General features: G+C 39.2%; 1 protein-coding gene across 2 annotated transcripts in view; it reads right to left on the reverse strand.

Moving 5' to 3' along the window:
• The window catches only part of LOC126368621 (protein singed), a 78,828-nt gene that overhangs the window by 34,138 nt on the left and 18,374 nt on the right, over positions 1–26,316 (reverse strand). Inside the window, exons 1-3 of one of the 2 annotated variants that reach the window (XM_050012689.1) lie at positions 13,184–13,296; positions 12,328–12,557; positions 3,081–3,189 (exon numbers count right to left, since the gene is read on the reverse strand). In XM_050012689.1, the coding sequence (XP_049868646.1) occupies positions 3,081–3,189; positions 12,328–12,547 (329 nt within the window). In that variant the 5' untranslated portion in view covers positions 12,548–12,557; positions 13,184–13,296. Of the gene's footprint in view, positions 1–3,080; positions 3,190–12,327; positions 12,558–13,183; positions 13,297–26,316 lie in introns of those variants that run through there. The other variant, XM_050012688.1, reaches the window with a different exon arrangement.

The following is a 26,316-nucleotide window of genomic DNA, read 5'->3' on the forward strand; positions in this document are numbered from 1 at the left end:
GCATTGCGCACTTACTTCTATATGCCCAAATTTCAAATTGCAATATTGCTTTCTTAGATGGATTGCTTCAATGTGACCATTTTAATCCCCCAGATAGACACTTTATCACGAAGTTATCTTAAAATATGGCGATACGGCTCACCACCTATCACGTTGATCTAACAGAAAGCTCGGTGAGGTGTCGGTACTATATAGGCTGTTTATGTTCTTTTATTTTCCTTTTGGCGCAAATATCCTAGCTAACCTATCCCGTTTGGGATATATTCGTGAGCTTATATTATCATAAAAACTCTCGCGTTCAACAAATCAACCCTCTGGTCGTTTGCATTCAAGAACTGATCTCGCCATCAATAAAGCTCATCCCGCTGAAAGTTCAAGTTATTTGCGCTTGTGATTCACGCAAGGAGTGAGTCAGCTCATTGGCGATCGGAGAAATGTTGTGACTCAGCTCTGAGCTGTTAGTGAAAGCATTGTTTTTATATGAGGGATGAATTATCAGGGGTGAGTTCTGTCTAATGCCCGTACCTACTGTTAGTAGGTACGTTGTATCTGTAACAACATATTATAGGAAAAAACAGCTTGTTTTCCCTTCGACCACATTTAATGTATAATTATTAGTGATCATCATTATCCCGTTTTTCAAAGGGTCCGCTTACCTAACCTGAAGATTTGACAGGTCCGGTTTTTTACAGAAGCGACTGCCTGTCTGACCTTCCAACCCGCAAAGGGAAAAACAGTCCAATAGAGTTTAGGTTAGGTTAGGGAATGTGGGTTTCCTCACGATGTTTTCCTTCACCGCTGAGCACGTGATCATCATTTTATGATGTGGTTTTATTATCCTCCCTAACATACATACAAACATTAACTTAGGAACTCTTATTTCCCACCTAGATTAGCCGATTACGTTTGCTTCGATTCTGATATACTTTTCTTTTACACTTTATACACCTTCTTTCTCTTTTCTTCATGCTTCTTTTCTTCTTGTTATTAATTTACCAACTATTTGTCTAAATTTTATCAATATAAGTACTAGGTACTTTTTCTAAAAAATTCAAGAGTTACTCTATTCAAGTTTTATCTTTAAATAACATTTAGTTTTCCGTATATGATTATATTGTCCGTCCTTGTTTATTGCAATGATTTATTATGTGTCCCTATTAGCTAATAAGGTAAAAGTTTACCCATTGTATGTTATACGTAGCTATTTACCCTATTAGTTAGCATTAATACCTACATACATACATAATCTCACGCCTATTTCCCATCGGGATAAGCAGAGACTAAGGAATTCCATTTTCTTTAATCCTGACACACTTCTCTTGCTTGCCACACTTTCATCTTCTATCGTGTGGGTTGTGAGGTGAATTATTAATCTCATCAACCCTGGTGTGAGGGTTAATATTGAGCCGCCAAAGGCCCCTGACCTGGCTCACCAATCACTCACTTCACTCACTTGACTTTCATCAATCGTTTCATATACGCACGCCGGTTCAGAGTAGATCGTAGCATTAATACAACTACATTTTTTAACGACATAAAGCTTAATTTGCTTCGAACTGTCCATTGCTGCCTACATCACTGGCGCCTCCTTGCGTCATCGACATGATGAAACAAAAGGCAATAAATCCGGCACACAGGTGCTCAGAGAATCCTAAAACCAAATACCATTAAAAAATGCAATTTCCGGTGAGTCAGTTCGGAACTCAGACCAATTCTTGATTAGTATTCTAAAAGAACACAAAGGGTCGCAAAAGACTTATGACATCCGTACAAAAGGCGCTACGAACTCGTACGGAATTCAATTCCATGTTTTTTTCGCAATACAACTCAATTTAAAAGTCCCCTTTCGTTAGGGGCGACGATAAGTGACAGGTAATTGGATTGCGAATTTTCTGGTTGTTTGGTTCACCTTGGGAAGTGTGTTGAAGGACAGCGTTATGACGCAGCCCTAACGCAGTCTTTCAATAGACATAGGTCTACTTATAAGGGGTACCTAGTCTAGTACGTCAACCTCTATGGACGTCGTCAATGTCTATGTATAATTGTATCCACATCTGTTTTAAACAAAATAAAAATATTCCGTGTTTCTGAATTCTCTGCCTCAAAGCATTAGGAGAGCTTCGTCATTGGAGTCCTTTAAACGGCAAGTCAAGGCGCATTTCCTTACCTCTATTTCCTCTTCATCTTCATAATCTATCTACTCCTTTTCTTCCATAGTATATGTAGTAGTTTAAGTAGTGATATTTATTTATTATAACAATTATAATTATGTGTATTATTATTATGTAGTTTATGTAGTCAAAAGTGTATTTATTTTTATATGCACAAGTATTCCCATGCAGCACTATCCCGCTATATTACTTAATATTCAATATCTCATATACTTAAAGGTTGCCTGGAAGAGATTGTTACTTAGCAATAAGGCCGCCTATTGTACTAATTCTATTTCTCTTTTGTTTTGTATTTTGTTTTTTCCTGTTTGTGCAATAAAGTATTTGTTATGTTATGTTATGAACGTGAATCAGTTGCTCCGGGCTACTGGAGCAGCTCGATGGGGTATGCTCCATACCCCCTCCAGTTGATTGAGGGGAGGCCTGTGCCCAGCAGTGGGACGTGTATAGGCTGTTTATTTTATTTATATATTTTTTTAATCTTTTTAAATTACAGAGGTTTTTTATCAGGGATTGATAATGCCACCTCCGATGAAAGACTCAGTACAAATGAGTGTGTGTACATAAACAAATCCTGAACTTAAGCTATCTTCTTAAAGTTAACTATTTTATACAAAGCTTTTGCTTTTTCAGAAGTAGGATAAGCCAAAATGCCGTTAACCCATCCCTAGTTATATTTATATGTTGTGTTTAATTACTTTCATAGGTTTGACTTTGACCACTCCCTGGACACTCTATACAAAAATCTCATTATTATTCGAGACTCACTCTCTTTACCCCGCAGCAGCTTATGGCCATTTAGACTATAGTAAGACCCAGAGGGGGTGAAGTCGGCGCGTGATACGACAGGTGCGGGCGGAGAGTTACCTTTCTATACGCATATTATTCTTTATTCTTTGTTTTTTTTACCTGATCTGGAACTTGCTGCCAGGCTCCTTCTCCTCGCCCTCGCACGTCACGTTTCCGAACGAGTCCACGGCCAGGTACTTGTCCAGGTGCGACCGAAGGTAGATCATACCTGCAACAAACAACATACAACGAGCCACATTAGTTCCTGGTACAAACTAAGAGGAGCTCGGTGGCGCAGCGGTAAACGCGCTCGCTCTGCGATTGTTGAAGTTAAGCAACTTTCGCAAAGGCCGGTCATAGGATGGGTGACAACAAAATAAAAAGTTTTCATCTCGAGCTCCTCCGTGCTTCGGAAGGTACGTTAAGCCGTTGGTCCCGGCTGCATTAGCAGTCGTTAATAACCACCAATCCGCACTGGGCCCGCGTGGTGGTTTAAGGCCCGATCTCCCTAACCATCCATAGGGAAGGCCCGTGCCCCAGCAGTGGAGACGTAAATGGGCTGATAATGGTGATGATGACAAACTAAGAGGTAGAGGGCACAATCAATTTTTACAACAACTTCAATGGATACACGGAAAATTCAACGGATACAAATGGATCACTGATGGAACTCTCAAACTTGTTTAGTTGTGACATTTGCATTAGGACACTTCGTACAAAACTATATCTCTGTGCTGCAGGCATTCTAATCAAGCCACGTTAAATAAGTAATATGATAAAAAAAAAGAAAATTATGGATCTATCTACTCCACTCCAATCTCATCAGTCATCCCGTGATCATGGCACTTGCAACAGTGTCGAAATATCGGGAGTCTCATATCCCCATTTAAACGCGGTATGAACTCGTTATTATGTGTTTTAATTAAGTTATATATATGACATTCCCAATTGGGGTAGTCAGAGGTACACCCATCTCAAGATGAACTTAGTTAAGTACCCACACTTCATCGAGCTTTCTGTTAGACCAACGTGATAGATTGTGAGCCGTATCGACAACTATAAAAGCAGAAGAAATGGTCGAAGAGACAGGTGTATTGTCAAAGAAACTATATGTGCAAAGGAAGCGACATCATTAATTTATTACACTATTCATAGTATAAGGATAGAGTAAAGGCCTGAAGTGGGCAGTATATTTGCTAACGGTGATTATTATACAACATGGTATTTCTCGCTGATTGTATTATTATAACGGTCGTAAAGAAATAATTCCATAACGATGCAAACAGCCCTATTGTTGTGTCAACTTATCTTTACTACGAATTTCCTGCTGCATGTATAGCAAATGTGTTATTAATAATAATAAAATAATAATAATTATTATTAGTAAGATGATATAATTAACGGTTGTTTGAAGTCAGGATACGCGGTAATCAAGCGATTACCTTTGCAGGCTGCGTACCTGATTGTCCGAAAGTAAGACGATCCGTGCTTCGGAAGGCACGTTAAGCCGTTAGTCCCGGTTACTACTTACTGATGTAAGTACGTAGTCGTTATATAAGTCATATCAGGGGCCTTTGGCGGCTCAATAGCAACCCTGACACCAGGGTTGATGAGGTTGGTTATTCACCTCACAACCTACAAGACAGAAGAAGAAGACCTTTGCAGTCCACCATATCCCATAAGACCTTAGTCCGCCATTATAGATGGCAATGAGGAACTTTCCATACAACGTTCACCAAAAACTACCTAATACCTATTTTCTCATTAGTCGGGTGCATAATTATTCTAAAATACAATGTAATGGCAGAATAAAAATAATTGTTGATTGATATTTGAATCATAACGTTTGGATCGAACGTCTAGGGTCCTGTGCCGAAGTTTTTCTTGCGGCTTCTTTTCCCCGGCTATACAGGTTGTGAGAAGCTGCAGTAGTTTTAGGCGGATGAGACGTTCGTTATGTAAAATTGACGATTGAAAGTGTAACTATGTTACCTATTGAATAAAGATATTTTTGAATTTGAATTTGAATATTATGTATAGAATAATGTTGCTAACTATATTTCTTCTGTTTATTTTGATCAGAATAACAATGGGTAGATGATGTAATTGTGATCGAGTGTAATAAAAAAGGTCATCATTTATATTCAAAAACAAAGATAAAAGATGCATAAATGTCTGTTATCCATTAAATTGGGAAGAAAAATCTGTACAGCGTCATCTATATAGTTTTTGGAGAACGTAGCCTGGAAAGTCCGCCATTAAAATATAAATTAGAAGAGAAAACATAAAATATGAAGAAAAGAATAGAAACCAAGTAACGGAACTTTTCATTCATACATACATAAACTCACGCCTATTTCCCACCGGGATAAGCAGAGACTATAGAATTCCATTTGCTTCGATCCTGACACACTTCTCTTGCTTCCTCTACATTCATCAATCGCTTCATACACGCACGCCGGTTCAGAGTAGATCGTATTAAACCGACCGACCGTTCTGTATTACGACTTTTCAAATTGTATATTTCTTCCATATTGCTCAGAAAATCCAATGAACTAATTAATGTTTATTAACTATCCAATTCCTCGGATATGCAATTTGCGCACCGCTCGCAGCCATATTGGCGTTGTCGAAGCTTAAAGTGGTTTAACTCCCCTAGGGCGAACCCGCACCATAATACTCAACACACGACAAGGCTCACCACCTATCACGTTGGTTTAACAGAAAGCTTGGTGAGGTGTGGGTACTTAGTTCATCTTGCGATGTATGTACATTTCTCGCGGAGTAGCTCAGGGTTGATGGGGTTGGTAATCCACATCACAACCCACGTGATAGAAGAAGACGGGGTCACTTACCTAACCTAGACCTAAAGTTCAAACAAGGTTAAAGACCTAAAGTTTTAGGAAAATTTTACAGATCCGATTTTTTTTCAAAAGCGATTGCCTGTCTTTTGTTCCAGCCCGAGAAGGCAAAACCAGCCCAAGTGATAACTAATTGTCCCATTTAAACGACACATCTAATAGTTATGAAAGTTACTCAAAGAAACCTCGGTGAGGTGTGGGTACTTAGTTCCTATTGCGATGGATGTACCACTGCCTACCCTAATTTGGATGTAGTGAACTTATGTTATCTCTTTCTCTCTATTTAAGAGCTGCGCTCTTGTCGGTGGAGTAACCGCCATTCCTCTCTTCTTCCCGCCAAAACCTTCACCTCCCGATACGACACGACCTGCACCTTCTCTTTTATTTGTTTCATAAATGTTATCCTAGGTCCTAGGTTAGGTGTTATGTTATGTTTGTAATAATTATACTTAACTGCATACGTGAACTACATAAAGACTCGATCAATAATAGGTATTCAATAGCTGCACTAAAATAGCCGTAAAGTAATTAGTGTTAGGTTGTAGAAATATAAATCTGTTCAGATAGCGTCTGCAGAGTTTATCATGATGGCAGCAAGCACGAGCGAGGGAGATCTCGGCCAGATTGCCGGCGGCTAATTAGAGAACTACTTAGGCTGATTTATACTCTGTAAATGATACTAAACTCTACTACTCTGTACTCTCTGTGTGTTGTATACTCTATATATTTTAAAGAAATTACTTACCTACCCGACATATTGAGTTAAACTCAATGATATTTAATATTTAAACGTATTTGATGCCAAAAATATGCCTTTATATGCCTTTCCTAGTGTAGGTACATACATTATATAAATAATTATCTGTATTATTGCTATGTTATTTTGAAATGTAAAACTAGTGTTATAAGTTTCCATAAGGTTCAACCGGCGAAACGTTGTAAAATATATGAAAGTACTATGACTTGACTGCGTCAGTTACTTAGTGATTTAATACTTATATCAAATAAAGAACTTTGAAAAACAACAAAACAAACAAAGAAAGGCCAGGTCAAGAGTATGTGCTCTAAACCGGCGAGTATGCATGAAGTCTTTCATGAGAGTGGAGGAAGCGAAAGTGATGTGTCAGGACAGTAGTACTCATAAGTGGAATGCCTACCCCAATGTGAAATAGGTGTGATCTAATGTGTTGGGGGTGTATCTAATGTGTCGTGAGTTTAGTGTACGCTCATGAGTACTAATATGTATAGGTACACTTTGATACCATGTCACAATTACTTTTTGACAAATTAAACCGTAAGTCTCATTAAATGTCAAATATGATAGTGCGATAGGGTTCTAAAGTGGGTACATGATATTGCTCATGACTGTACAGGGAGGTTAAAATGCCCACATCGAAGCAATTCATCTAAGAAAGCAATATTGCATTTTGACATTTGTTTGCATTGCGCACTTACTTTTATATACGCAAATGTGTTTTATATAGGCAATAGCAAAAGATAAATCTATCTTCGAGAGCCTCAAAGAGCTCCGAATAAAAATGTCTGGTATGTGTATGCTGCTAGTAAGCCGCAGATAACATTTGCCTGAAACCGAAACCTTAACACTAAGACACTATTGTCCATAATAATCATAAGTAAGCTGCGAGCGCGCATGCGAATGTAGTAAGAAAATCTCCATAATTTCTGATTTTCTGCGTAATCCTAGAAAGTGGGCCAACCTCGCAACCTAAGTGTACCTATTCCCAGGAGTGAAGAATCTTATTTAGATTATAAATTGGATACGGTGTATTAAGGTTGAGTATTGCTGGAGTAAATTGCCTTGCATTCCCTGAGTATGTATGGATTCTCACATAATCTGGGTTAGTTATAAATCTGTTTAAAGAGGATTATCTTTAGTTAACAATGGATTAAATAAACAAGGCGTACATTAAGTGTTATGTAAACCGTTTTCATGAAAGAATATGCATGTGGGACTGTGTACTTAGCAAGTACAGTCATGAGCAATATAATGTACCCACTTTAGGACTCTGTCGCACTAACATATTTGACATTTAGTGAGACTTGCAGTTCAATTTGTCAAAAAAGTTAATGTGACATGGTACCAAAGTGTTTACATATTAATGCTCGAGACCGTACACTTGCATCCTACATTTTATGTAAGTACTTTATTGTACACGAAGCTTGTTAGTAACAAAATTTTTTTGTTGGCGAGTTTGTTGTTCTCATCTTATATTATTAGATATTAAATTGTTATTTACGAAAACCTATAATTGGCTTATTGTATAGTTATAACCATAATCTGTTATTTCTTTTGCTGTTGGTTTTCCGAAAAAAAAAATAAGAAAAAAAAGCAGACAGTCTTCTTACTATTAAAGAGTTTTTACAACGGGAACATTCCCACTTTGGGAAAATTCCCGGAAATGAGACATCACTAATTATATGGCGACTTGTAGGTATTATGTGAAGACATCACTGATTATACATTATGTAGGTATTATGTAGAAGTTGTGTTTCCTGAGCCACCGTTTCTTCTGCGCAGCTATGTCACCTGTCAAAGATGAACTAGACATGCTGATCTTTGATAATTGACCTTTGTAATGTTATGTTATTCATAAAAGTCCTACAAACATATCGTAATTAGGAGAAATTCCTACATTGGCTAGATTATAGTCGTCAATAAACAGAAAACGGCCAAGTCACGTCAGTCGAATGCCAATAATTTTGAAAGCGTCTAGAAACGCAAACATTTCACTTGAGGTAAGAAATGACAGTGCAAAAGCCACAGCACCTGCACCATCCATCTTGAATTTGATAATGAACATCTCACAGAGCACGGTAAGCCATACCCGGTTGATAGAGGAGCCTTTATCACAGATTACTCAATAGTTACTACGTACATACAAAATTTCATTCCGCGACCAAATCCAGATTATTTCAAAGGAAGGCCAGGTCAAGAGCCCTTTAAACCGGTGAGCATGCATGAAGAATTTGGTGAGAGTGAAAGAAGCGAAAGTGGTGTGCCAAGATCGTAGTAAGTGAAATTTCGTAGTCTCTGCCTACCCCAATGGAAAATAGGCGTGATCTTATGTATGTACACTTATACCTTCCTCGATCATAACCTATTCCGTCTCGATTATTTCGACCACTGCGTGCTAAAATGTGCCTAAATTCACTTAATAACAACCACGAGGATATGTTTCAAGTTACAGAAGTCGCTTGACATCGTAATAGCTCATTAATCGTAACCTGGTTGGATGACAGCTTGATAACAGCAGGAAAGAAATATGAATCTTTCCCACTAATTAGGTAGTGTACTTTTATATTATATCTATCCTGCTTTCATTCCAATCACTCAATGAGTTATGAGAGTGCGTCAATCTCAAAGTTGTAACGGCAAATATTACGATATTCGCCTCTAGTAGCGGCCGGGCATAATTTGGTTTCGTGCTCTGTGGAATATTTATAGCCGTGAGATGTGTCACAGATATGCTTAATTGCTATACAGCTTGATTTATTTCACAACATAATAATAAATGTGATATTAATGGATATTGAGTTAATAAGAAAATGTATTTTCTAATTGGAATGCACACGTTCTTGTATTAATCTATGGTGGTAATCATAATTTATGCTTATAAATCATGTACGAAGGTTTTCTGCCTATTATAGATTGCTTATGTTGTGTTGTTGCGTGTGTTGTTTATGTCTGTGGAGTGTTTATTATTTTTTAAAATAAAATAGGCTCCCGTTAGACCATAATCTCACCTGATGGTAAGTGACGATGTGGTCTAGGATGGACCACGCGTACCTAGCAGTGGCCTGTCCACTCTAGCCTTGAAGACTCATGTTTGGATACATAAACTGCCTATATACGTCCCACTGCTGGGCACAGGCCTCCCCTCAATCAACCGGAGGGGGTATGGAACATACTCCACCACGCTGCTCCACTGCGGGTTGGTGGAGGTGTTTTTACGGCTAACAGCCGGGACCAACGCCTTAACGTGCCCTCCGAAGCACGGAATCATCTTACTTTTTCGGACAATCAGGTGATTCAAGCCTGAAAAGTCCTTACCAAACAAAGGACAGTCTCACAAAGTGATTTCGACAATGTCCCCATCGGGAATCGAACCCGGACCTCTAGATCGTGAGCCTAACGCTCTAACCGCTAGACCATGGAGGCTGTTATGTTTGGATAATAAATGATTATCACGTGCTCAACGGTGAAGGAAAACATCGTGAGGAAACCCATATTCCCGAGAAATGCATTTTCAGAGGTATGTGACCTAACCTGTATTGGGCTGGTTTTCCCTTCGCGGTTTGGAAGGTCAAATAGGCAGTCGCTTCTGTAAAAAATCGGACCTGTCAAATCTTCAGGTTAGGTTAGCGGACCCTGTGAAAAACGGAATAATGCTTGGGAGATGATGATTGATTAATTGAAAGAAATCGTTGTGTTGTTGAAGAAAAAGCGTTTCTCTATAAAAGGACGATATTGTAGAAAGTTTGTTTAAATTTCGTTTCAGGTGGAGACTTTCGACGTACAAAGATTTAAGTTTAATTTTAGAATGCGACCGCCTATAGACGGAAGCCACACAGGCAAGGTAATATTGATCGGTGAGGGTGAGGGCCGCAGAGGGCAGAGGGTCCACAGTCGACAGCTGGCAGACCTTGACTGAACTGATTGGGGGTGGCGCGACTGATAGACAAATAATTGGAAAATAATAAGTGTAGTCTCTATGGTGATTTTATTTTTTTACAATAGTGTTGGTGACACACTGTACTGTTGATTATATTATGTATGTAGTGTTGGCGAGCAGGAGGAGTTCTACTTATGTAAACTGTCAATGAATACAATCATTCGTAACAATGATGCACGTTGATTAAACATTCCTAGTGTGATTATTGTCAATATAGTTATTAATTTATACGAAACTTAACGGCCTCTGTGGTCCAGTGGTTAAGCGTTGGACTCAAGTTTCGGAGGTCCCGGGTTCGAGTCCCATTGGGGACAAATCACAAAAATCACTTTATGATCCTTAGTTTGGTTAGGACATTACAGGCTGATCACCTGATTGTCCGAAAGTAAGACGATTCGTGTTTCGGAAGGAACGTTAAGCCGTTGGTCCCGGTTACTACTTACTGATGTAAGTACGTAGTCGTTACATGAGTCATGTTAGGGGCCTTTGGCGGCTCAATAGTAACCCTGACACCAGGGTTGATGACGTAATCCACCTCACAACCCACACGACAGAAGAAGATTTATAATGACACTGAATTATAAATAAAATGTGTGTCAAAAAGTTGCCCACACTCGTATCATGTAGGCCCGGTTTATCAGCTGTCAGGGTTGAAGAGGGTGTGTAATGTCTACTTCCGACGTCCCATCCGCCGATGTAATTTTTTGGGGATGACAGCGGGACGAATTTGTGGGGACACGTATAAAATACAATCTGATCCTCTATCAAATGTCATGGCTCATGACATAAAATAAAAGTATGGGTGTTTACAGGTGTTAGTGACATTATAACGAATACTAAGGGGGATGATTCAGCTCATGATCCTGAGTTAATATGAATGAAGAGGAATTTTCCGTCGGAAAATTCACGAAAGTTTTAGTGTTTTGTTAAATTATTTTCAAATCCATACTTTTACGACAGGAAATTCCACTTGATAAATCTCAGAATCATGGTCTGAATCATCCCCCTAAGTTTTCGTTACGGTGTCACTAACACCCTATAATAATATGTGTATGTATAATGTGTTTTATAGAAAAACGGCCTAGGTATATTAATACGCAGGTATGCCCATGATATTTAATAGTTTTCTTATCCAAGTTACATAAGAAAAATAACCGCTATTTTCTACTTTTCAAGTTTTGAACAAATACAGATGTTTAAATGCACGTTTCGCCATCGGTAATATCCATAGCGTTCCAAGGTAAGCTCCATAGCGTGGCAAGGTAGTCTATTTCAATTAATAACTATCTTCTTCATGACGTGTAAATAACTTGGATGCTATTTTGCAATATTCGTATTTTTTTAATCAACTTCAACAGAACAATCGTAAAGTTCCAGTGTCCGTGTGGTTCAACCCAAATAAACATGCAGGCAAATTGAGGGGGGCGCACATGTGATGTGGATGGTGGTCCCCGAGGGGGCGCCGGCGCGTGGGGGGCGCTTTTTGCGCCAATTAGTATTTCTACGACGGCATATGGAAAAAAATACAATCCGATCGCACGTTCATTATTATAGATTAATTTACGTACCAACATAAACATTTTGGGACACATGCGCGCGCGTTGTTTATAATAAGATGCGATTGAAGTAGAATTGGTCTAAATATAGTATAACTTTTTTTAGGGATTACTAGTGGAAGTTACGTATGAAAGTATGTCTGTTTTACAATTACAACATATTCCCCCTCCGGTTGATTGAGGAGAGAATGTGCCGGACAGTGGGACATATACATATAGGCTGTTTATGTTATGTAAGAATGTGAAATGTACTGACTGTCATTAGCGTTCCCGCTGGCGGGCTCGAGGGTCCAGATCTGTTTCTTCTTGAGCGAGGTGCCGTTGGCGTTGATCTTGAAGCCGAAGGTCTCGGCCGTGAGGTACCGGTACTTGGAGTTGATGAGCCCGATGGTCCACCAGCCGCGCTGCTGGTTCTGCGTGATGATGTCGCCCGCGCCGTTCACCTCGCCGTTCGCGTGACCGTTCAGACCGTTCATTGTGCTGATTCTGTCGACAAGAGAGGGTTATTTATTCATTTAATAGTTTATTGTGTATATAGGCTTATTATATTATGTTACATAAGTATTGCGTTCAGTTGGTGAACAAATTGATAAAAACGTGCTGGTGAGTCAGACTTGTGGCTCTGCCCACCACATTAGGGATTACGGGCGTGAGTTTATGTATGTATGTACAGTCATGAGCAATATAATGTACCCACTTTAGGACTCTCTCGCACTAACATATTGAAATATAATAACAATAATATAATAATATAATATATAAATAATAATATAATAAATAATAAAATAATATATAATATAATAAAAATAATAAAAAATAATAATAATATATTATTATTATTATATTGTTATTATTATTATTTTTTTATAATATATTTCACATTTAGTGAGACTTACAGTTCAATTTGTCAAAAAAGTTAATGTGACATGGTACCAAAGTGTATACATATTAATGCTCGTGACCGTACAACCTGCCAGTTCAGCGCGCAACATTACAATTCCCACAACCCAAACACATTTCACATCATTTACGCTTGTTTAATCCCACTCATTTTGTGACATTAAGAGAATTAAAATCAATCCTAAGTTGCAATGCATATCAAAAAGACGTACCTAAATATAATTGACACCCATTTGCAACAAAGGCAAACCTCGGACACTTCATACAAAACACCTCGTTTTGCACTACACTACACATTGACATTATCAACACGCGCAACTGTGTGTGTGACGTCTGACTTCTGACACCATACGATTCAAGTTTAAAATATGTTCGAGCGCGGAGAGTTGCTGTTCTATACGTAGTATATTATTCCTTACTAGCGACCCGCCCCGGCTTCGCTCGGATGCAATGGTGAGAAAAAAACGAAATTACTTACGACATCACATTAAAAACCACAAAAATAACAGTATTTCTCCACTATTTAATGGATGTTACATATAAACCTTTCTCTTGAATCACTCCTATTAAAGAAAACCGCATCAAAATGCGTTGCGTAGTTTTAAAGATTTAAGCGTACATAGGGATATAGGGACAGAAAAAGCGACTTTGTTTTATACTATGTAGTGATTCTATGACAAAGGCAAAGTCATGTAACATATTAAGAATTCCAATTACCAATATGTTAAATGAACCAATATGGTTTGCATGTGTTACGCGGTCCACATTCGTCACATTGAGCCAAACGGACGTGCACAGAGCAATCGATTGGTTCAACCACATTGTACAACCTGACACTCAGTCGCGGCCATCACTAATTGACAGTTACATCAAAATCGTCCCAACGCTGGTTAAAATTGATTCTACTTTACGTCATAATCTTGACTGCATTACCATACCCTGGACACTTTTTACACAGACACTGCACATTGACGTTATCGTACACGCGCGTCTGTGTGTGTGTGACGTCTGACGGCTATACGATTGAAGACTATAAAGTAAGAGCGAGGGGGTGAGGTAAACCTAGCTCAGCCGCTGGTGGGGAGCGGAGAGTTCTATACGTAGTATTATTCCTTATTCTATGGGATTACCTACCAATTACTACTCTCGTAAGTCCAAGATCTCTAAGCACAATCAAACAATGGAATTAAGATTTTAAAAGGACTTTCGGTCTTAGGACTTTAAGGTTGCCAATTGACTACCGTCACAACAGATGGTAAGTATAATGATGGAATAAAATGGAAACTAGCAGGTGGCAACACTAACCACTACTTCGTCAGGGAAGTGCCGCAGTAGAGGAATATAAAATAAGAATATAAACGCCCAACTTGTGAAAAGCAAGTATTTTAAGAGCGCATACATGAAATGCACAGTCATTGGCTCCTGATTTTCTTCCCAAAACTAGATATCATCACTGAAAAGGCAAAATTACGTAAGCGCCAAAATGCAATTTCAAGAAAAAGCCGTTTAAAGTATTTTATTCGTTTTTTATCATAACTTTTTACCCATTTATCCAATTTAGATGACGTCAACATAAGTTTAAATTGTTTTTTCAATTTCTATGTCTAGCAATAGATATCATAAGATGGGCTACTGTTTTAGGATATTTTGGTGCTTATGTAATTTTGCCTTTCCAGTGACGATATGATGAATCGACATAGTCAGCCTAATACAGGAAATCATGGAAAGACTAGAACAGAGCACGTATCTGGTCGTTAATACCCGATCTATAACGACTTATAGTCCATTATCCAACTGGTACAAGAAACGTAAGTACTGGAGCATTATAAGCCTCGGTGCCGACAATGTCGTCATAAATATCCGCAGACATGGGAACTCGTTGTTTCCCGCGGCGGCGCCGGCGCAGGGAGGAGGGGGATGTGCGCGTGCGCATAGCGGTCTACCGCCGCCGCTTGCCATATACCGCCAAAGGCTGACATTAGATTTATTGCTAGAAAATTGGTATTAGTAAAATGAGTAATATCTAAAGCAGTTATAAGTTTATCTATCAAATCGAAACTTTAATTTTACAACATCATCAGCTCATGACTGTATTCCCAATTGTGGTAGTCAGAGGTACACCCGTACTAAGATGAACTAAGTACCCACACCTCACCAAGCTTTCTGTTTTCAATTTGACATTTGCGCATAGACATAGACCAGGGAGGTTAAAATGGCCACATCGAACCAATTCATCTAAGAAAGCAATATTGCAATTTGATATTTGCGCATATTAAAGTAAGTGCGCAATGCAAACAAATGTCAAATAGCAATATTGCTTTTGTAGATGAATTGCTTCGATTTGGCTATTTTAACCCCCCAGTGTGATGGGTGGTGTGCCGTATTGCCGACTATAATGGTCGAGCTAACTGTGTTAGTGAAAAACTGCACTTAAGATGTATTTATATTATTTATATTATAGGTATACTACCATCATCATCATCAGCCCATCAACGTCCCCACTGCTGGGGCATAGGCCTTCCCTATGGATGGATAGGGAGATCGGGCCTTAAACCATCACGCGGGCCCAGTGCGGATTGATGGTTATTAACGACTGCTAATGCAGCCGGGACCAACGGCTTAGCGTGCCTTCCGAAGCATGGAGGAGCTCGTGATGAAAACTTTTTTTGTGGTCACCCATCCTATGACGGCCTATGATCGGTATACTACCAATTAGCTATAATGACTAAGTTTATTATACACTTGATGAACTCTGCAGTGACACGTTACCTTACCTTCTCAACGCTAACAAGTATTTCATTCAATCATCAATTCAATCATGTTATTCAGGACTCAGGACGCTACATGTAACTTGTAGTGTATAAGCCACGGAACCAGTCCTAGTAAGTGACATCAAAGTGGTAGTTACGACCAGTTAGTCGAGAGGATACAGAGTAATAATGGCTGTTTATAGCCCTAGTCCGGGTCTAGACTGGCCTGGTCTATAATGTCTAGACCTTTAACCTGAGATGCTTTATTGCCATTCTTTTTAAGGAAATTTTTATCCGTTGTTTTTAAAATTCAAATTCAAAAATATCTTTATTCAGTCTTCTTCTCTCGTGTGGGTTGTGAGGTGGATTACCAACCTCATCAACCCTGGCAACCTCATTATTCAGTAGGTAACATAGTTACAATTTGAATCGTATTTTTTTACATAACGAAAGTTTCATCCGCCTAAAACTACTGCAGCTTCTCACAACTCACAACCTGTATAGCCGGGGAATAGAAGCTGCGAGAATAACCTTGGCAGAGCACTACGCCAATTGGGATACAGTCTAGTGTAGTAGGAAAAATAACCTATTACATAAACAAAACCTATTACCTGCAAGTAAGTATAAGTAAAAAGATAAGCAAGTTCGTCAGGATCGAAGCCAATAGTCTCTGCTTACCCCGGTGGGAAATAGGCGTGAGTTTAAGTATGTGTGTATGTGTTTAGCAAAGATCAACAGCTCGTTACAGTCAACGGTTGCTTCAAATAATTATAGGATTAGGTAAGTATACAGGGTGTTAGTGACATCGTAACAAAAACTTTGAGGGGTGATTAAGGCCATGATTCTGAGATGATATCAAGTGGAATTTTCCGTCGCAAAAGTATGGAATTGAAAATAATTAAAAAAACACAAAAAAATTCAGGAATGAAAATTCCACTTGATATTAACTCAGAATCATGGTCTGAACCATTCCCCTCAGTATTTGTTACGGTGTCACTAACACCCATACCTACTTGTATGGCTACCGTATAGTATGTACTTGTGTGGGGTGTAAGTAACATCGTAACGAATACTGAGGGGGATGATTCAGCTGATTATTCTGAGTTAATATCAAGTGGAATTTTTCATCGCAAAATTATAGAATTGAAAATAATAAAAAAAAAACTAAAAAAAATCATGAATTTTGCGACGGAAAATTCCACTTAATATTAACTCAGAATCATGGTCTGAATCATCCCCCTGAGTATTCGTTACGATGTCACTAACACCCTGTATAATTGGGCTATAGTGGGGCAGATGAGATGTGGTACCATACATGGTACTGATCGTCACGGTGGAAGACCAAGGTCGGCTCAGTGGGTCAAAGGCACCGCGCCCGCCATTGTCGACGTGTACCAACAACACGACACATTCATGCTCTGTTACATGATAGTACTCCAACACTGTAATAATGTATAACGTATTAAGTGATGAGTGTAATCCGTACTGCGGTGGGATACAGTGTTCGTGACACACCGGTTGCACACTGCAGACACTAATACCAATAAGTGGGTTATGTATAATTTTATCACTATAGTTATGTATATATTTTTGTACGTCTGTTCCCGCATAACTTCTAAACTACTTATCACTTATTGGTGTTAATTCCTATTGGTGTTAATACTACTCTGGGCGCCATCCCACTTGCGTCAGACAGAGTACTGCGGGGTGGAAGGCAAGAGGGAAACCACTCCCCTATTTTTCCCTAAAAAAGTAGCATGGAAAATGCTGCACCGACAAGAGCGTGGCTCTTAAATTGATGATGATGATGATGGTGTGTACAGGAATTAGCACCATTGTCTCACAATTATGGATTAAGGATGGTATTGTATTCCCCTCTGAAGGCTGAAGGCATCCAATGTTTTTTCTTTAATCTCAATCTAACAGAGAAGACCCAGAACACAAATTGGCTTTTAGTAAACCCAAATCTCTCGAAATGCCTAGCGGAGGTATTTGACCTGACTTGTATTGGGCTGGTTTTCCCTTCGGGTTGGAAGGCCAGATAGACAGTCGCTTCTGTAAAGAACTGGACCTGTAAATCTTCAGGTTACAAGATAACATTAGGGAGATGGATGATCTTTTTTTTTGTTCTTTTTTTTTAGCAGATTCAACTTTTAATCCCGACAAATGAAAAACGAAACAATAACGCTAACTGGATTCTTGGTGAAGATGAGAATTGGAATGCACACCTGATTAGTGCATTGAATAGGATAGAATATAAATCATTTATTTTAGATATAAGTAGGTACAGGTACACAGTAGGAGTGAACATAATAATTAAACCTTATTTCTAAAAAGGGACGTCAGCTCAGCAATATGTTGTGACACTCCGACAGGAAGGGCTACAACGTTGAAAAAAAATGCAAATCACAAGTTAAGGTACATGGTCATAGGCACGGCTAGGTCAGGGTGTGGTGTAGGTCACAGGGCAGGGCTGCCGAATGAAGACCTCATTACGACCACACAATCAAAGTAGGTGCTGTACGGTCTACAGCCGCACATTGCACTTTCAGCACTTTTGTCACGTTTTGTAATAATTAGGTCATTACAAGTCAGTCCGCATTTAGCAAGCATTCCGCGTGTACTCATATCACTCTATCATATAGCATTAATTACGTATCAATTATATTACTGTGTACTTACGAATAAAAGGAACTATTTTAGTATCAGTGAGTTATCATTCATCTCTACAATCAACAAGCAGTAAAGTGTGTATGTGGCTAGCGGCCCATACATCTTTTTGGTCCTTCGAGCCGGATGGTGTTTAAGTGTGTCTTTGTGCGGCAGCGAATCGGTTGAGTTGGCCTCCCACAAGCGGGTCTCACCAACTCGATTGAGAAGGCGCATATGTGGTACAGAGGACAAAGAACACCAGACAAACAGCAATATCAAACAAGCAAGTACTAGAAGCAAAAACATTCAACATTAGCAAGCATAGCATTAAACAAGCAATTTAGCAAAAACAAGCAGCACCATAACAGCAACAGAACATTAGCAAGAGTATTTCAAATCCTTATATCATGGAGGAGTTTATACAAAAACAATATCAGCTTATGCAAGCAATGAACCAACAATTAGTCAACTTTAAAAAGGATTCAGCAGAAAGGAAAACACCTGAAAGAATCCAGAAGAGAGTTGCAGATTTGGACAACTATTGGAGAGAATATCAAACCAACCACGAGCAGTTGAGCGAGCACGGAGACCGTGGACATCGCTATTTTACAGATAAGTCTTTCGAGGAAACCAAACAGTTTTATACAGCTACTAGGGAACATTTTATGGATTACTTAACTAAAGAAAGGCAACCGTCGACACCAGCATTAAGACCACCCGTTCTCGTGTTTGAATCGACCCCCAAAGCTGGCACTTCGTCGAACTTATCAAGCGACAACGACCAAATCAAAACAAAACAGGGGACTTCCATTTTAACCCTTAATTTACCGAAAACAGCAAATGTCGGTATAAATAGCAAAACTGACGAGATGATGCGTAAGCAAAGGAGCAATTTTAAAGCATTTGAAAGAACTGCGTCAACTATAGATATCGAAGCTATCAAAGAGAAGTGGCAATATGAAGATTCTTTAAAAGCGTTAGAAGCTCGATGGCTAGCAGTAGATTCACTTCATTGGGAGCTTGATAGCTACCTCGATGAAAAGGATGAGCAATATGAAACATCTTACAACACATGTGAACTGATGTACAGTGGCATGAAAGCAAAAATTAACACAAAGATGTGGGCAGCATCACACAGAGAAACCACGACGCCTAGGATTGAAATTCCGATTTTCAGCGGCAGCTACCAGCATTGGACGTCATTTAAAGACTTGTTTGTTGAGACAATACATTCAAACACATCTCTTTCGAATGCGCAGAAGATGCAGTTTCTCAAGAGTAAAGTGAAAGGAGAAGCTGAGAAACTCATTCAGCACTTAGCAATCAGCACCGACAACTATGCTACTGCCTGGGATATACTCAATCACAGGTTTAATAACAAAAAGTTGATTTTCTCATCTCATCTCAGTACATTACTCAGCGTGCCCATCACTCAGCATTTATCATCTGCATCAGTGAAGAAGCTCCACGACACTACAAAAGAATGTCTAAACGCCATCAAAAATCTAAGTGTAGATATTTCGTCGTGGGACCCGATACTAGTGTACCTGTTGTCGCAGAAATTGGATGCAGAAACTCACAATGACTACTTAGACTCGTTAGAGGAGCCACGTGAGTTACCGAGCATTGCGCAATTTCTAGACTTTTTAGAGAGCAAATTCGTATCATGGGAATCATCTCGTCGTAAACCAGAATTAGCAAAGACAAATCATCAAGAACAACAAACAAACAAAAAACATCAAACGTACAAAACATTCAACACGAAACAAAATATGAATTATAAAACTTATTCTAATTCATTTACAAAATCAAATCAAACATCATATAAATGTCCACATTGTGACGAAGATCACAAATTATATTGGTGTAAAGCATTTCTCGAATTACATCCTGAAGCAAAACGGAAAGCAGTTACGAAATACAATTTATGTAAAAATTGTTTATACGAACATAACAAAGAATGTTATTCGGAAAAAAGGTGCCGCGTGTGCAACGGCGATCATAATACGTTGCTACACGACGCATATGCATCAACGAGCAAACACATGGTTCCGAACGTCGGCTCCGAAAACAGGAAAGGAAACAACAGTCATGTGTCTCAAGAAGATCTATCAGAAACTCTGTTAGCAACAGCACTCATTAAAACAAAATCATTCGATGGTTCTTTGATAACTTTACGAGCACTTATTGACCAGGGATCGCAAGTATCCCTTATCACAGAAAAAGCAGCCCAAATGTTGCAATTACCGCGTGAGCGATGCAAAGGTGTCGTATTCGGTGTCGGAGCACAAGGAAATAATTGCAAAGGCGTTATGCATGTCGCGTGTCAAGCAATGCAAGGGGATTACACATTTAATACCGATGTGTATATCATGCGCAATTTAATTAACAATTTACCAAACACATCATTTAAGAAGCCGTTATCATGGACATTTTTAGATAATATTGCCTTGGCTGATCCAGACTTTCAAATAAGCCGCCCAGTTGACATTTTGCTTGGAGCGGAAGTGTATTCAAATATCATCCAAGAAGGTATCATCAGACACGAAAAATCGCAACCAGTCGCGCAGCAAACACGTTTAGGCTGGATTTTATGCGGAAACGTGCAAACATTGCAGTGCAATGTTGTGATTAATAACATTGACGAATTACGAAAGTTCTGGACAACTGAAGACATTGTGGAAAATTCTAATATGTCACAAGAGGATTTAGAATGTCTACAGCACTACAAAAATACAACTAAACGCAATGAAGAAGGCCGTTACATTGTCGAAATACCATTTGCACAAGATTTCGAAGCAAAATTGGGCACATCAAAACCAATGGCCTTAGCACAATTTCGACAATTAGAAAGAAAATTTAACAAACAGCAGGAATTAGCGCAAGCATATAAAGAATTTATACAAGAATATCAGTCATTAAATCATATGGTTGAATGTACTAGCAATGCGACACCGAGTTATTACCTACCTCACCATAGCGTGCAACGCGCCGATTCTACTACTACAGCTTTGCGCGTAGTTTTTAATGCATCGGCGAAAACATCGTCCGGGCACACTTTAAATGATCTCATGAAAAGAGGCCCGAATTTACAGCAAGACCTCATGCTTTTGATCTTACAATGGAGGCAATATGAGTACGCTTATACGGCCGATATTGAAAAAATGTATCGGCAGATACTTTGCAGCACAGAGCATCAACATTATCAAAGAATACTATGGAGGAGTGCTCCGAATCAACTACTTCGTGAATACCAGCTCACGACAGTCACATATGGCATGAAAGCAGCACCATTCTTAGCCATGATGACTTTAAAACAGTTGGCTATGGACGAGGGTTATAAGTATTCAAAAAGCAGAGCCGCTACAGCCCTTCAAGAAGAGTTTTACATGGATGACCTGGTGAGTGGGAGCTTTACATTAGCATCTGCGAAACAGTTACAAGCAGATTTGGTTCACTTATTAAAGTCTGGTGGTTTCAATTTACGTAAATGGTCATCCAACAGCACACAATTACTTGAGAACGTCAACACAGCAGTTGCAGATCAATCAGCATTCGATTTCAAACAAGCAGAATCAACCAAAACGCTCGGACTTAAATGGCATCCAAAGGAAGATCAATTCTCATTCCAATTAAAGGTAGACACAACTACACCTGTTGAAAAGCAAACAAAGCGATCGTTATTATCAGATATCTCAAAAATATTTGATCCCCTCGGGTGGCTTTCTCCGATTACAGCAAAATTAAAACTTTTGTTTAAGAAAGTTTGGCTAGCAGATATAAATTGGGATGACCAGCTTCCTAATGACGTCAGAGCCGAATGGGAAAAAATACGAGCAGATCTACAAAATATCAATAATATCAGAATACAACGATGGTATAGCAGCAGTGAACATGATATCATACAGTTACATGGCTTTTGCGACGCTTCGAAAAAAGCATACGCATGTGTGGTGTATTGTAAAATCGGCAGCAAAATAACACTCGTCGCTGCGAAATCAAGACTTGTCCCCGAAAACAAAAAGCTCACTTTGCCTCGGCTAGAGCTAAGTGGAGCACATTTACTATCACTATTAATCAAAAAGATACAACAAGCGTTAGCAGGACATCAAATCAAAGTATTCGGATGGAGTGATTCGACAGCAGTTCTCGGCTGGATACAAGGAGATACGAACCGATGGACACCATTCGTAGCGAACAGAGTGAAGCAAATAAAAGAGGTCATGGCAGCAGATACCTGGGACTACGTAAAATCAGCTGACAACCCAGCTGATTGTGCTAGTCGGGGCATAACAGCAGAACAATTAAGGTCTCATCCATTGTGGTGGACTGGGCCTAGTTTCCTGCCTAAGTTTGACGAGCAAAATGGAGCAGATAAACAATTGTACGTCACGAGTCAAGAGGTGCGCAAATCAAAACAAAGTTACGTCACAGTACGAGAAACTCACGAAGATGATGTCATACAACTCATACTGAGCAAGCATAGCAGTATGACGCGTGCCGTACGCGTACTAGCATGGGTGTTACGTTTCACACAACGTCACCGTGAGCATTCAAGTTACTTAATCGCGACTGAGTTAGCAACAGCAAGACATATGTTAATCAAATATGTACAGCATACAAAATTTATGGAGGAAATTGACAATCTATTATCAGCGAAGCAAATCCACAATAAAAGCAAGATTTTATGCCTCAACCCTTTCCTTGATAAGGAAGGACTTTTGAGGGTTGGAGGCAGACTTAAACATGCAAACATAAATGAAAATATGAAACACCCGATTATCATTCCACGCAGCAGCCGCCTAACCGATCTTATCATCGATGACGCGCACCGGTGATCGTTTCACGCGGGAGCTCGGATTACACTCTCGTATATCAGACAACAATACTGGATATTAGGTGGGTGTAGAGTCGTGAAATCTCGATTACATACATGTACAACGTGCAAAAAACATAAAGCAAACAAACAACAGCAAATTATGGGTGACTTACCTGAATCGAGGGTCAATCCGACTAGACCTTTTTATCATACAGGCGTAGACTTTACCGGGTACGTCGATGTAAAAATGAACAAAGGGCGTGGAAGCAAAACAAGCAAAGGATACATAGCGGTATTCGTATGCATGGCCACTAAAGCTGTGCATTTCGAATTAGTATCCGACATGAGCACAGCAGCATTTATGTCCGCCTTAAAACGAATGTCATCACGCCGTGGAAAGCCTCATCATATCTACAGCGATAACGGCACGAACTTCGTTGGCGCCAACAGAGCGCTACAGCAGGAATTAGAACATTTGCAGCAAATATTCAACGAGGAGTTTCACGATGAAATCAATATGTTGGGAATAAACTGGCATTTCAACTGCCCAGCCTTTCCGAGTGCAGGTGGTCTATGGGAAGCAAGTGTTAAAAGCCTCAAACATCATCTTCGACGTGTGGTGGGAGAGCAAAAACTCACTTTCGAAGAATATAGCACTTTACTCACCCAACTCGAAGCCTGTCTAAACAGCCGCCCACTTTGTGCGATCAGTGAAGATCCCGACGATATTGATTATCTAACACCGTCGCATTTCCTTAACAGCGGTCCAATATTAACTATCCTGGACACAGAAGAAGACGAAAGAACAAGATGGCACAGGCTCCAAAAGATTAATCAAGATATATGGAAGAGGTGGCAGTCTGAGTATCTAGCAAAACTCTCAGCAAGAAACAAGTGGCAGAGACCACAAGAAAACATCAGGATTAATGACGTCGTTATCATTCACGAGCCGAACCTACCTGCCGGAAGATGGGCACTAGGACGAGTTACCGAGCTACACCCCGGAGTCGATGGGTTTGTACGGGTAGTTACTCTAAAAACAAAGAGCGGTTACATCAAACGACCAGTGATTAAGTTAGCAGTATTGACAACGAACCCAGAGTTAGCAGAAGAGCAGGCTTCGCAAAACAACAAAAAAATTAATAAAAACAAACAAACAAAAGAAGAGAAGCAACAAAGAAAAGAAATGCAATCAAAAAGGAGCATCAGGAAGAAAGCAAATTTTATATCAACCGCAATATCAACAATTATTACATTTATCGTGATTATAACATCTGTTTATGCAACGAAACCATCGTATACCATGACAGAAATAAATAAACCAATTTATTTCGATCGAATGTCAAATATGCAATTTATACGCGATGAATGGAAACTCATCGTATATTACGATATGAATCCCTATTGGGAGGGATCAATGACGTTTGACAAATATTTAAAGCAAATAAACAGCATCTGTGAAAAACAGCAAAAACAAACGCTATGTAACATCATCCTCCTTCAACTGCGTCACTCTCACGATGAGTTGGAGTACTATAACAACATGTTATTGAGCCAGCATCTCGAAGATCGCCCGCGAACACGACGAGGTCTTATTGACGGCGTAGGATATGTCGCTAACAGCCTATTCGGAGTGTTGGATCAAAGATTTGCTGACCAATACGAGAAGGATATAGATCTCATTAGAGAAAATCAAAATCATTTAGCAGTTTTGTGGAAGAATCAGACATCAGTCGTAGAAGCAGAGTATAATTTATTGAAAAGAACTGAAGAAGCAATAGACAGACAGCATAAAATCATTAATCAGCATCTGAACACATTAGCAAAAGCAACAAATGATTTGAGCAAGAGTTTACAAGAACAAGAAATTATGACCGAACTAGCACTGTCTACCATCATAGCAACAAATATGCTGACAAAATTAAAATCTATTCAAGATACACTTATCGATACGATAACAGATATCCATCATGGAATGTTCAACATTCACCTGCTTTCACCTAAGCAATTACGAGATCAATTAAATATCATATCAGGGCAATTAGCACGTGATTTGTCCCTACCAATCGAGAACATACAGATAGGAGTCAAGCAAATTTATCATTTATTGAAAGTGAAAGCGAGAATCACGGAACAATATCTTCTTTTTGAAATAAGAATACCATTGATAAACAGAGAAAATTATGAGCTGTACAACCTTATATCAATACCACAGAAGGTCGAGAATGGAACAATCACCGTCGAGCCGGTATCAGATTTCATAGCAATCAATTTACATAAGGATACTTACATAACAATGACGTCTAGTGATATACAGCAATGTACAAAGTATGACGATTATACTCGTTTATGTCACTCTAAAAAGCCAATTTATCATCTGAAATCGGAAAAGAATCTGTGTATCATGGATCAGAATACAAGCAATTGCCGGTCAAGTCCCACAGAGTGCCGCAACAAATTCAATTGGATAGAATTGAATAACATAAATACATATCTTTATTATTGTTGCGAGAAGTGTGCACTTAGGATCATGTGCGAGAATCAAATTACAGCAATGCAAATAGCCAACCATAAGGCCGGGGTCATAGCACTGGAACCCGACTGCGTCATCAAGGGGGAAGACTTTACAGTCTATTCACATAAACAAAGATATTCCGAAATGAAAACGACATCAAACATAGAAGCATATTATGAAATACCACCAATCAATTACATTATGAATTTGTCAGTACCAGAAATAAAGATTAACATTAGTGATCACAGCAAGTCTTTGCAACAAATCAAGGAGCAGATTGATGATATGAAGTCGCAAAATTTCCCTATCAACAGCATATCACATCACGACATACACCAATATACAGCTATTTACGTCTTAATGTTTGGAAGCATATTGGGGTTAGTGATATACTTATACCGGTGCATCCGTCGTCGCCGGAGCACCAACCTACAGTCGGTTACCGAGCCTCACCCCCGCTGTGAGCCCACACCAGTGCCCCGACAGTCGACGTCTCGTAGGGACGCAACAAATCATTCACCAAGGAGGCACATCGAGCTAACAAGTTTGACTAATATCTTTAGCAGTACAAAGAAGAAGGACAGAGCTACGTCACCTGATTTAAGAAGA

The sequence above is a fragment of the Pectinophora gossypiella genome, chromosome 8 (assembly GCF_024362695.1).
Source record: "Pectinophora gossypiella chromosome 8, ilPecGoss1.1, whole genome shotgun sequence".
In the NCBI taxonomy this organism is placed as follows: domain Eukaryota; kingdom Metazoa; phylum Arthropoda; class Insecta; order Lepidoptera; family Gelechiidae; genus Pectinophora; species Pectinophora gossypiella.